Raw genomic sequence first — 13,116 nt, forward strand, 5'->3', positions numbered from 1 at the left:
GGCAAGGGGGGCACCGGCGCCGCCACCGGCGCCCGCGGCGAGCGGCGCTCCCGGCACCGCGGCGGCTCCAGGTCCGGGAACAGGGATGGAGAGCTCGGAGCCAAGGGCGACAACGGAGAGGAGCCACACCGGCGGCAACGGCTCAGGAACAGGGCGCTGTCCACCTACGAGTCCGTGGAGAAGGACAACGGCGAGAAGGAGGGCGAGGCTGGCGAGAAGGAGCACCGCAATCACCAGCCCAAGTGAGTGAGTGCTGCCAGGCCCTCCCCGGGTCGGTTCAGGGGTCACAAAGCCCCAGAGGTGTTCCAAGAAATCCCGTTTCCCCGTCCCCGTGGAATTCCCTGCTGTCCCTGTCCCCACAGCGGCTCCCCCCACAACCCCTCTGTTTTGCCTCAGTCAGCAATGACAGAGGCTCCCAAAGACGATCTTGGTTCCTAAACCAGCTCAGGTTTAAGGCAGGACATGTCCTTGCTGTAAACACCCTGTAGGACCCTGTAGGACACCAAGTGGAGCAGAGAATTTCCCAGCTTCTGAAGGAAGCTCCTGAGGGACATTTTTAAAATTTCAGCCAGCCTTGCTTTACAGCCCTTTGATTTTCATTTTTCATGGGGAGCCTTCAGCTGCACCACCAGTTGTTCCAGCACGTGGCCTCTTCCATTAAGAGCAACGATGGCCCCCATTTGCTTTAATTCTTATGTAAGTCAAGTGAGAAAAACAGCCCTGGTGAAGCATTTGGAGTAGTTAATAAAGAAGGATAGATTGCCTTTTCAGCTTTATTAGTCTGATGGAAAAGAAATTGCACTGGGATTCTTTAGAATAGAGTTCATGTCACCGTGGAGAGCTGTGAGTGGCACTGAGATAATAATTTTCCTGTCTAAATTATCTTCCTTTCAGCTGAATTTCCAAACACTCTGCCTGCTGTTCAGCGTGCTCATGTGCACGGGCTCGCTTTCCTCCTCACTGGAGCCGAGCTGCTGCTGCTGCAGAGGAGAGCAGGAGCTATTTAGCTGCTGACAGCCACGTTCCAGAGTGCTTCCGGGCTGGAAAAGAGAATCCCCACGTTTAAATAAGGCCTGGGGAGAGCATTAGGGAGCAGCGTGTCAGGATTCATCCGGCAGCTGATCTGGGGGGTGGCTTGTGGCACTGCTACGTGCAGGTGCCACATGGTCCTGGCTTGGGAGCATCATCAGAAAGACCCAAGGGATTTTCAGTGCCTGTAATCTTGTGATTGGGGTTGGCTCGGGAGGTCTCAGAGGAAAAAGTCCCAAATTTTACTGTCTGGAGGTTGTCCTGCAAAGGATTTCCATGCAGAAAACAAACCCAGCACGAGGTGCAGCGTCAGGGATGCGTCCCTGAACCCTTCCTGGGCCATATTGAGCAAATCCTGCTTTTTCCTAGGGAGAACCAGTGTGAGCTGGAGGCCAGTGGCAGTGGGAGTGTCCCTGGGAGTGTCCCTGTGCACACCCTGCCCAGCACATACCTGCAGAAGGTGCCCGAGCAGCCAGAGGATGCTGACAACCAGAAGAACGTGACGAGGATGATTCAGCCCCCGCTGGACAAAACCACCACTGTGAACATCCCTGTCACCATCACGGCCCCTCCAGGGGACACCACTGTCATTCCAAGTGAGTGCCTTTGTCCCCTGCTTTTCCTGCTGTGAAATTGCCAGGAAATTGAAATTCCTGAGGAGCGATGGGGGCTCTGCTGGGCGCTGCCATCCTCGAGAGAGGCAGACAGGGAACTTGGTGACAGAGGATCTGTAATTCCCACACAGACTGCAGGAACTCAGCAAGGGTTCCTGGCTGCCTGGTGCCTCTGGAAAACACCTGAGTCCCTGGAAATGGCTCACCCAGAGCACGAAGAAAGGTGAAGGAGCAGGGAAAGCAACATCCATGTGTAATCCTGCAGCTTTGGGATCCTCCGTGAGATTCCAGAGCTTTTTAAAATCCTCTGCATCACAGCTGGAGCAGATCCACCCTCCCTGTGCTTCTCCAGAGCTCTCTGCCTTGGGTTTATCAGCACAGATTTACAGATGGCCCCAAGATCCTCGTGCCCAGCCACCACCAGCCTGTTCCCACCACCTTAGGGCTGATCCCTGGCAGGGTGGGATCAGCCTGGAGAAGTCTGGAGAGCTCAGGAGAATCCCAGTGTGAAATCCAAGAGGTCCACATTGGACTTCAGGCCATCGGGACTCTGCTTTCCAAGAGGCACAGCCAAAACCTGCCAGGGTCTCTGATTTTCACTCTGTTGTCAGCCACAAGATTTATCTTTTCTTTTGTTTCCTTCTCCTTTCTCCTTTTTTTCCCCCCCTCTTCAGTGGTAATTTTCCTATATTGCCATGCTGAGTTCCTGTCAATCACAATTTATCAGCCTCTCCCTTTTCCTGGCCGTTCCCTCTGGATCTGACTGGAAATCCAATAAGGAGTTTATTGAACGTGTTACTCAAACACAACGAAATGTCCTTTTCTTGCAAAATAAAATAAAATGTAATAAAAGCCCTGCGCTGAGCACATTCCAAAGGGTGGGGTTGTTGGGTTTTAGGTCCTGGGAATTAATGGAAGAGCTTTTATGTGTGTCTAAGAAGAGAACTTGCAGCATAAAATGTTACCCAGTTCATAGATGGGAAATGATCTTCAGTAAATTATCCCTGGAAGTGAAGTTAGGGTGAAAATGGGGGAATTTCCAACCTTTGGGAGGGAGGTTTGGAGTAATTTTAGAGTAGGAGATCTTCAAACCTGAAGGAGCTGCACACTTTTGCACATGGGGAGCTCTGACCAAACCGTGGCGCACAATGCAGGCACAGCTCTGAGGAAGTCCAAGAAGTCCTTTCCAGGTTTTTTTCCTAATTCTGGGAATTTCAGCAGTCTCAACCCCCAAATTATTAAACCTCATCCCTGAATTTGCTCTTTTGTGTGTTCCAAAGCCAGTTGTGCTCCTGATCCATGGGAGAAAACACCAAATTACGAGGTTGCTCAGATTCCCTTTTTCTTTCCTCTCAAGGATCCCGAGCTGATCCCTCTCCCTAAGAATTTGTGCTTTTTGGGATGGGTTTTCCAGCCCCAGTTTGACAGCTCTGGGATAAATAAGCTCATGGTTTCTTTCCATTTCCTGGCTGCTCCGTGGCTCAGCAGCAGCTGAGGGGTAGCACTGCCTCACTCGGGAGTGATAATAATCCAGTGATTGTTCATCCCATTTAATCAGCACTTCCAAAGGCTGTTTGCTCTCCCAGCTGCACTGTTGGCATTTCCAGCCGCTCCAGGCAGCGGGAAGGCTGTGGATCTGCTTTTTAACCCTCTCCTTCTTTGTGTTTTCCCCAAATTCCCGTTTCCAGTGAACAACGTGGAGTTTGAAAGCAAAACAGAGGAGAAGAAAGACGTCGATGACTTGACGAAAAATGGGCCTAAACCGATCCTGCCTTACAGTTCCATGTTTATCCTCAGTCCCACAAATCCGTAAGTTCCTGTAGCACCAACCTGGGTTCCAGGTGCTTCAAAGAGTGGGGTTTTCATCTCTGGAAACACACTGAGACATGAAATAAAAGCTCATTTCTGTGGGCCAGATGCTGCTGTTCAGCTGGGTTTTCCTGGGGGATTAAACTACCAGGACAGGGAAAAGAAAATGCTTTAGGCAGACCCTGCTGATGTAGATCCCAAAAAATGGGAGCACAGGTGGTGTTGGGAAAAGACTTTATCAGGAATAACAGGCTGAGGACTGTTTGGATGCCAGCAAATTCCTGCAGGTTCCTCAGCTGGAATCCCTGTTCTTTCCAAAAAGTGGCTCTGCATCACTGCAGACTTTGAACTTCTGGGAAAACCTGGACATTTTTCATTTGCCAAGGCTGGGAGTGCAGCCTGTGGGATCTGCTGGGATTAGGGCATTTCTTCCCCTTCAGGCAGCGCTGCCTTCTGGGGAGCTTTGGACTCAAAGCCTGGAAATTCAGAATCTGTTCCTCTGGAGGGCTGCAGGACCAGGGGGGAGGGAGAGGGGTTGGAATAATTGTGGCGTGAAGGGCTGTGAGGCATTTTAAGCATTTTAAGAAAGGGCGTTGGAAACTTCTGGAGATCCCCTCGGAGCAGAGGTCTCTCTCTCGCTCAGGTAAACTTGCAGATCTCAGAGTTTCTCTCTGCCCAGATACCAAAGGCAACTCAGACCCTTCTTTGGCAGCTGGATTTAAGAGGAAAATGAGTTCTGCACCTCCTGCTGCTCGGAACTGTGACATCTTGTGCAGTCATGGAACAGAACAGGCTCCGTGTTCTCATATTTGACATCCAAAAAGCCCCCGTGGTGGAAGCACCCCCGGACACTGGGCAGGCTGAAGAGAATCCCAGAATATCCTGAGCGAGCTGGGAGGGACCCAGCAGGATCATTGATCCAGCCCCTGGCCTTGCACAGACACCCCAACAATCCCACCCTGGGCATCCCAGGTTGTCCCAACGCTCCTGGAGCTCTGGCAGCCTCGGGGCCATCACCTGGGGAGCCAGATTAGGATTATGGATCTTGGCCTCTATCTGCTTGGATAAGGAAATGGTATTTCCCTAACATTTGGTCTTTTTGTTGTGAAGTGACCACCAAAAATGAGCAGGGAAGGATCTGCCAAGGCAGCACCACTGGGTGGGGACGAGAGGGTGCTGAGCCCAGGGCTCTGAGCTGAGACCGGGCTGGGCAGGCAGAGAAGCAGCAAAACTTCCTCGTTCCCTATGGCTGCTTCTTTTCTCTGCCCTCATCCTGCAGTTAGGCCCTTCTGAGCCTCAGAGCCCGGGATCTGGGGGTTGTTTCAGTTGTTTTGCAGTTTTCTCCAGCTTACACCCTCCCAAAATAAAACCCCTTTGCTGAAAAACCACTGGAAAAACAAAATTCACTGGGAGAAAAAATGTGTTACAGGCAAGCCAGGGGGGGATAACGCGACCAAGCCCAAACTCCAGGAATGTCAGCAGCTTGTTTTTCCTCCTCTGGGCAAGATGCAGAGGCAGCTGCATCCCCCCAGGTGTTCTGGTGGTGGGAACTCCTCCAGAGAGCTCTTTCTGCTTGCTGGCCTAGGAAGCTTTTCCCATCTCCCTTCCAAGCCCTGCTGGGGATCCACGACCCGGCTGCTGCCAGAGGGGAAAACAGCTCAGGGAAGCAGAAATGAGTTCCCTTTTTTTTCTCCAAGTGCCATCACCCTCTTCGAGCACGCAGGGCTGTGAAGTGATTTCTCAAGCCTCACTGGCAGTTCACAAATGCTCCCACATCTCACTGCTGGTTATGAATGGTGAGGAGCTAAAAATAGGGGCTTGTTATTGCTTTGATGAATTGAGTTTGATGCGGGAATTACGGCTACAAATGTTCTTGGGAATGTTGCCTTTCACTTCTGTGGCTCCACGGAGCACGGAGATGATCATCTTCTCCTGGCAGATTGAAAACCAGAGTTAAGGGATCCACAAAAGCACTTTTCTCCAGGTTATTTTCTATCAAATTTGCTTCCCTGGTATTTGCAGCTCTTTTCTGCTCTGAATCCATTACCGAGCCAAAAAAAAAGGAAAATGTAAGCAGACGTGAAAAATAGACTTTAATTCTCACTGTTCAGATATTTGCTTAGAGAAAATGGGATAAAGGAGCTGAAATACATTCTCAGATAACAAAGTTGCTGGCGAGTTAAATCTATAATTTGATTTTCGGGCTAAGTCCTTTATTCAGCTGACAAATGTGGTGCAAATGCAGAGCTCCATGTGCAGTTAAGGATTTGGGACTTGTGGTCAGATGGAATTATTAGCTGCAATTTGTGAAGAGATCTGGATTGCTTAGGAATGGGAGCGTTTACCACTTTCCTCGGACACAATTTGAGAATAAAAAAGATTAGGTGGAAGTCATCAAATCTATTCCTGTAAAGTATTTGTGCTGTAAAGTGTGACTTGGAGTGAAGTGCAGGCAGAGAGGGATTGGTGGGAGGAACACTCAGAGCCACAAAGGCGGATTCAGCTGAGACTCTCAACATTTTAAAGGGATTAGTTGACATTAAAAAGGATTTCAAAGCTTGTTTTGAACTCGCAGGGTGCTAACCTGGGAGTTCGGAGGGAGAAGGATGGGGGAGTGCCATAAACGTGATTTGTAGAGTTGAGTGTGGATGCTTGAAAGCTGTTGGTGCTCTTTTGACAGATGGGTAGAGAGATAAATAGATAAACAGATAGGGAGATAAACAGGGAGATAAATAGAGAGATAAAGAGATGAGTGGATGTTGCTTTGCAGAGGGCGTAGAGAGCAGTGCAGAGATGTTGAACTCCCTCATTTAAATTTCACCAAGATGTGCTGCAAACTGGAATTTAAAGCCTGGTTTTAATTTTCTTCCCATTATTAAAAGGAATGCCAAAGGTGCTGTTCCTGCTGGATTAGTGCCCGTTCTCCCTCACCTCACAGCCCTGTGCTCCTGTCCCCGCAGGATCCGGCGCCTGTTCCACTACATCGTCAACCTGCGCTACTTTGAGATGGTGATCCTGATCGTCATCGCCCTCAGCAGCATCGCCCTGGCTGCAGAGGACCCCGTCCAAGCTGAGTCTCCCAGGAATGACGTGAGTGCCACCCAAAATTCCCAGAATTTGGGCTTTCTTCTCCCGTTCCCATCTCCGCAGGGTAACGCTCTGTGCTGGCAGTGCAAAATTAAAGCTTTGGTAACGCACCCAAATTATCTTTGTTCCGCTGTCAAAATGCTCTCGATTCCTGTCCCTTCCTGCTGCTTCAGCCACATCTGGGTTGGAGAACTTGGAAATTGTGTGGCTGATGGGGCTTTGCTGGAGGAGCTGCAAAGCTGACAGCCCATCCCGCAGTGGGAAAAGCTGCTGGATAATCTCTTCAGGAAAGGATGTTCAAACATTTCATTTCGAAATTAAATCCCTTTTGCCTTGTTCAACCTGCCAGAAGTGCAGGTGCACTGAAGCCAGCCTTGGGTGCAGGCTGGCAAGGACTGGGGAAATGCTGCTTTAACTCAGATGGTTCAGGTTTATGCCTAAATTATCTGAAAACTTTCGCACCAGATGGTTTTTGTCCATCCCAGCAAACAGACCATTGCTAGATGAGATATTTAACCTTGCTCCTGTGCAGGTTATTTCAGGGCATGGCCTTCCCTAACACACATTTCCCTCTCCCATTTAGGCTCTGAAATACCTGGATTATATATTCACAGGAGTCTTCACCTTTGAGATGGTGATCAAGGTAAGAACTTTTCCAAGCGGAGAGAGTCACCTCCTCTTGCAGATTTATTTGTGAGAAGCTGGAGAAAGGGTGGAGCAGGACAGAGGTGGGAAGGATGGAGAGCTTGAACTTGGGAACAGCTCTTAAAATCAGATGGAGCAGCTCTCCTGGTTTCCTTCATCTCATACTTAATGGAGGAAGATCAGGATGTCTTTAGGAGCTGTGTAAGAGGGTAAGAATTGGGAAGACACAGGAGCTGCCAGACCTTGCTCAGACACTCCTGATTCTTCCCTTTGCCTTTGGCATTGAGCAGGAATATTAATAACAGCTGATTCTTGGTTTGTCACGTTTCAAAAAGCTGAGAATTTCTCTTTTTCCTCAGCAGGGTGACAGGTTTTGCCAGGACTGGGGGGCAGTAACTTCCCAGAGAGCAGTCCCATAAAGTGGGGATTCAGTGTTGGGATAAGGCAGGAGCTGGGTTTCCCTGTCCAAGCAAGATGCAAAAGAGATGCAGAATAAAACCAGGATTAATGCATGTGTGTGGAAGGAATCCTAGGGAGCAGTGAGGCCTCATTTTGGCAGCTTTTGGTTAAGTTTTGTTGATTTGAACTTCATTTTTGGGAGAGTTTTCCTGCCTGTTTGAGAGGAGCAGCTCGGCCGAGGATCTCGGCACTTTGTGAAGGGTCCTTTGATCCAGAACCTTCTCCTGCCCCTCGGCAGGGTGGATCTGGGCCATGCTTGATTAAAACTCTTCCTTCTCCTGGGTTTTCTCTGCAGATGATCGACTTGGGGCTGCTGCTCCACCCCGGCTCCTACTTCCGTGACCTGTGGAATATCCTGGACTTCATTGTGGTCAGTGGGGCCTTGGTGGCTTTTGCCTTCTCGTAAGTTCATTTTCCTTCTCCTCCCAAATTCCAGGGAATGAGTGACAGAGGGGGCAGGACCTGTAATGTTTCAGGGCTCCATTTCTCAGTGAGATGTTCAATTCCTGCCCTTTTTCCTCTCGTAGCTGGGTGGGCGGGGGGTGAAGAAAAGGAATGAACCCAACTAAATTTGTGTCATGGAACCTCTTGAAATTCCTCCCAGCTTGAGGCTGAGCCCATTCTCTGCTCATTCAAACACGAAGCCAAGATTTTTGTGACTCTTTGGCCAAGTTCTTTTCAGGAACTCACTGTAACACTTTGTGGCAGTCCAGTGTCTCCAGGCACTGGTTGTAGGAATTGCTCTCACTATGAAAAAACAGTGAAAGAAATCAGCTGGTAACTCCATGAACTCTTGGCAAACCCTTATTTGCGGAGTTGTGGATATTTCTGCTTCACAAACCTTTCCTATTTCTTTCCTTTTCTCTCCTCTCTCATTCAGGACCTTGTATTTCCACTTGTATTTCTCCCTCCCTCAACCCCTGCTCTGTATTTATGACTTTAAATAATACCCCCACGTCCTTCTTTAATATCGTGGAGGATTTTGAGCAACAAACACAGAGGAATAACTCTTTAAAAATTAAAATTCGCTTCTCATTTGAGCCTTTTTTCTTGGAAACAACCACAGGAAGAGCAACACAGCTTCTTCCAACCTTCAGGAGCCGAGTGGACGATGGGAAGAAATTTCCCACTCGTTCTGAGGCGCGGGAATTGTTTGCAAATGCTTTGCTGAGAAACAAAAGATGACCTGGAAACAGGCAGCAGGACTTGACCACTTTAATCTTCTGCTAAATTAGCCCTGAGCAATTCTGGGAGTGTTTAGCAGCCCATGCCCAGCCGAGCTCACCTGTTTGTTGACACGATGATTAGAGGAGAGGAAATTGTTTAATTTGCTAATGAGAATTAGCAGCGTTTCACTCGCTAATGAGGAAAGCATCCACCTTTGTCAGGGAGCCACGGAGCGTGGCTGGGCTGCTTTAAATTGGCAGCAGTTTTGAAGCAGAGCCAAATCCCTGCTCCTCCCTCAACTCTGCACAAAAAAATTTGCACAAAATGTTGCCTTTCTGGTAAAATATTCCTCAGGAATTTTTCATTTTCAAGGTTCCTGTCGCATTGAGGTGGTGAGATTTGTATTTTCCATCTGCTTTTCTTCAGTGCAAATGCTGAATAGGAATAAAAACCCTCCAAGCTAAATTGACCCAAAAGTGAATGGACAGGATTGATATTGGTGTGATTTTGGGGGATGTTGAAATCTGGGCTGTGCCTGATCCTTCACCAAATTATTCAGTTCTTGGAGGAAATCATATCCAACATAATTTTGTCAAAGGGCTGCTGCCCTCCCCTCTTTAAACATTTTGTCCCTCATTAAAAATCAGTTTTTTGGAGGAGCTCAGTGCTCTGTCGTAAGCAAAACTGGCTTGGTGAATGTCCCGCTGACCTAAAATTTAACATCCAAAACTGAGCTGCTTTTTAAGCTCGACTAGACATGTGTGGGCTTTTATTTCCCAGCACATGAAAAATATCCATGGAACATCTCTCAGAATGAGATTGACTTAAACCAGATCGAGTTAAGCAAAAGTTTAACTTAAAAAACCCAATTCAGCAACATCAGAACTTAACAAAGCTCCTCTGAATTGAAGAGAGGTGGGGAAGTCAAATAATCACAAAAAACCAACCTCACCCAAAGTCTGGGGTCCCAGGAGAATTCCCCTTTTCCTTCAGGAATTCAAACTTCCAGGGGGCATTTTGGGAGCCCTTCAGAGCAGCTCCCTGTGCTGGGAGAGCAAACCTCAGGCCCTGCCTTTAAAACACCTTCTCTTTGAACACGATTTTCTTTTGAAGGAGATTCTCCTTGCTGGAGTTACGGATTAAAATGAATAATTTTTAATCTTTCTGAGGCTTTTCGTGCTCAGGTTTTCTTCTGTTGCTCACGTTGGGCCATGAATATCTAACAGCACCTCATCAGCCTCTGAATAAATTACTGCTACATCCCCTGCCTGTGCTTTGTGATACGTGCCCCAAGCTGCTTTTATTTTCCACTGTGAGTGAGTCTTGAGCAGGGTTTTAGAGCCAGGGACTGCATAAACCCAGCCTAGTCGCCGTCTCCCAGATGAAAGTCAGACAAGCTTATTTGTAAAGCTTGGGAAAATTTGAATTTCTTCTGTGATTTTTCTGCTCTCTGTAAGCCCTGCTCCACATCCCCATTTCAGTGGGCAACATCCAATCCAGGGAATGCCTGCAGCCTCCCTGGTGTAGCCCAAAAGCTGGGAAATCAGTCATTCCTGGGAAATGAATTCTCTCTGTTCCAGTTCGGAATCCTAACAGGGTAGGTGGTCGTGACTTAGGCCCAGCTCCTGGTTTGGTTAAACCAGATGGACACACAGAGCCAATTGAACGTTGATAATCCCGAAAAGGAGCTTTTGGAGACTCTTTGTTGTTCAATCAGTTGGATTTTTCCAGCAAATCCCACAGCCCTGTCACCCTCCTCAGTGGCTAAAAATGGGATTTAATGTGGCTGTCATTGCTTTGTTTGAACCCACAGCTGCCACGTGCAGGGTGGGATTTAATTCATGTTCTCGGCCTCCTCGCTGCCCACTGAGGGTGATGGGAACCAACCTCTTGCTGAATTAACCCATCCCTAAAAACCTGGGAATTACAGAGCTCCCATCTGGAATATTGCAGCAGCCTGTGTTAATTGAAGCATTTGAGATGATACCAGTCGCTGCTACAAGATTGATAAAGCCCAGCTCTCAAAGCAGCTCTGGGTTTTCTTTCTGCCTGCAGCTCTTGAGGAGCAGCTCTGTGCTTGACTGTGGTTAGGAAAATCAAAAACTAAATTTAAAACAACGCCCCCGGAGCGATGCTGGGAACAGTAATAATAATAATAAGTGTTAATTGAAGCATTTGAGATGATACCAAATAAGAAAGGAATGTTTCCCATTTAGCAGAACGTTTCAAAGATAAATCCCTTTCTTTTTCTGGAGATAAACACGCCACAAACACCCAGACACGTTTGAGTCCTCAGGGATATCGAAGCCAACAAACAACCTGTGGAAAATTGTCACCAAAATCTCTCAGCCCCGTACTTGGGAGGAACAGCTGAGGAAGAGCAGCAAAGATCTGGCCTGGAAAAATTTGGAACAGAGGAAAGGTGGCTGAGATGCTCAGAATTTCAGGATGCTCGTGGAAAAAAAACAGTCGAGGTTCTCCCTCCCAAAGTGGGAGAGAAGAGAGATTTGGAGGTGTTTTTCCCAGTGGATCCAGCAGGGAATGCAGGATTTCTGCTGTCCAGAAAACCCTTCCCTGCTGGTTTATCCTGTCGAGTTGGTGGGAGCGGGCCAGGGGCTGGGGGACCTCTCTGATGTTTCTGTTTGTCATTGACTCTGCTCTTTCTTTGTCTTCTCCTTGCTGGAATCTCTCTCTAGGAGTTTCATGGGGTAATATGTTCTTCCTGTCTCTTGCTGCTCTGTCTTTGCCTGTCCAACCTGTCCAACCACACACTTTGCCACTGTGGAAACAACCCAGCCATGTTCCACCCATCACATCGACTCCTCCGTCCCTTTATTCTCATTATCCAGTGAATATCTTCCCTTAACAATCCTCATCCATCCTGGCTTTCCTTCAGCACAGATAGGAACAGAGTAAAAACCCAAGTCAGAGAGTCAACAAACACACGGAGATGTATCTGTACCAAAAAAGATTTGAGGGGTTGACTCAGTGGGCACTGATGGGTGAGTTACAATCTGTGAAAATCTGAACAACCAGGTTTAAAGAAGAAATTTTAGTCTCTTTTAGAGGATTTCACCTCCAAACAGCCAAGCTGGAAGCTCCAGGACTAATTCAGTGCAGTGTGGGCAATGGGACCCAGCTGGGATCCAGGCTCTGATATTGGGGGGAGGTCTCTGACGTGAGAACAGAGCTCAGGGAGCTTTTTTCAGGGGGATTTGTGAAGAAGGAGGTCCCAGAAGTTGTATTTAACCTTTTGCAAGTGGCAGTTCTGCTGTCAGCTCAGGACAGCTTCATTCAGGGATCCAGGCTCTGATACTGGGGGATGCCTCTGACACAAAAACAGCTCAGGGAGCTTTTTGCACAGGGAATTTGTGAACAAGGAGGTCCCAAAATTTGTATTTAACCTTCTGCATGTGGCAGTTCTGCTGTCAGTGCAAGGGCAGGATGGGAGGCAGGGCTGTGTCCTCTGTCCCCACATTCCAGGAGCTCCGGGGGGATCCTCCATAGCGAGGAAAAAGATGCCAAGAAAAGCCTTTGATGTGGTCCAGGAAATTTGGCACTGGATTCTTTCTTCTCTCGAGGAAAGTACAGCATTTAGGGCAGGAAGAGGGTGGCTTTGTGCTTGGGCAGAGTGGGGTGACCTCATTTATTCTTCCAGGAGGATTCCAGGCAATCACAGGCTCCACTTTACCCTGGATTTTTGACGCCCTGGCTCTGAGAGGTCCCTGTCACCTGAAATCAGAGCTGCTGGCAGCAGCAACAGCAACAAGCAGCTTCCATTTGAAAGAACCACTAAATTTTTAAAGGCTCTTTTATTTATTAAAGGGAGAAAAGGCTCTGCAAAGCTCTTTTAAAATATTCCTAATGTTTGAAATAAACAGGCAGCAAACTGACACAGAAAACAACAAAACAGCGCTGGCCTAATGCACCCAAAACTGAGCTAATGCTATTTTTTTTTTTTTGTGGTATTCTCTTTTTTTTTTCCTTTTTTTGTTTGCTGTCTGCCTTTATCCTGTGCTCCTCTATAGCTCTAATTCAAGATTCAGCTCTCCTGAAGGTTGCAGTTGTTGTTCAGCAGTCCATTAAAATCTCGTCCTTCCACAACAATTTCTTTCTGTCGTGAGGAATATCCAGGTCAGATGTTTGCTTGGATTCACCTTTTGACTGCATCCCAGTTCCATCTGGACTTTTTATTTTCTGGGATATCTGGCTTTGTATGAAAGCAGTGAAGAAATCCCAGTATTGGCAGAGAGGGTTCTTAAAAACACCCAAACCCAACCCTTAGGGTTTTACTTGACAGGCAGAG

The 13,116-nt window shown here is 47.9% G+C and overlaps 1 protein-coding gene across 1 annotated transcript in view; it reads left to right on the top strand.

The window, feature by feature from the left end:
* Nucleotides 1-13,116, top strand: part of CACNA1B (calcium voltage-gated channel subunit alpha1 B) — a 261,991-nt gene that overhangs the window by 192,699 nt on the left and 56,176 nt on the right. Inside the window, exons 21-27 of the mRNA XM_017740286.1 lie at nucleotides 7-242; nucleotides 1,399-1,625; nucleotides 3,332-3,452; nucleotides 6,413-6,542; nucleotides 7,123-7,182; nucleotides 7,939-8,045; nucleotides 11,507-11,518. Coding sequence (XP_017595775.1) covers nucleotides 7-242; nucleotides 1,399-1,625; nucleotides 3,332-3,452; nucleotides 6,413-6,542; nucleotides 7,123-7,182; nucleotides 7,939-8,045; nucleotides 11,507-11,518 — 893 coding nt within the window. The remainder of the gene's footprint in view (nucleotides 1-6; nucleotides 243-1,398; nucleotides 1,626-3,331; nucleotides 3,453-6,412; nucleotides 6,543-7,122; nucleotides 7,183-7,938; nucleotides 8,046-11,506; nucleotides 11,519-13,116) is intronic.

The sequence above is a fragment of the Corvus brachyrhynchos genome, unplaced genomic scaffold, assembly GCF_000691975.1.
Source record: "Corvus brachyrhynchos isolate BGI_N302 unplaced genomic scaffold, ASM69197v1 scaffold305, whole genome shotgun sequence".
NCBI classification, from domain to species: domain Eukaryota; kingdom Metazoa; phylum Chordata; class Aves; order Passeriformes; family Corvidae; genus Corvus; species Corvus brachyrhynchos.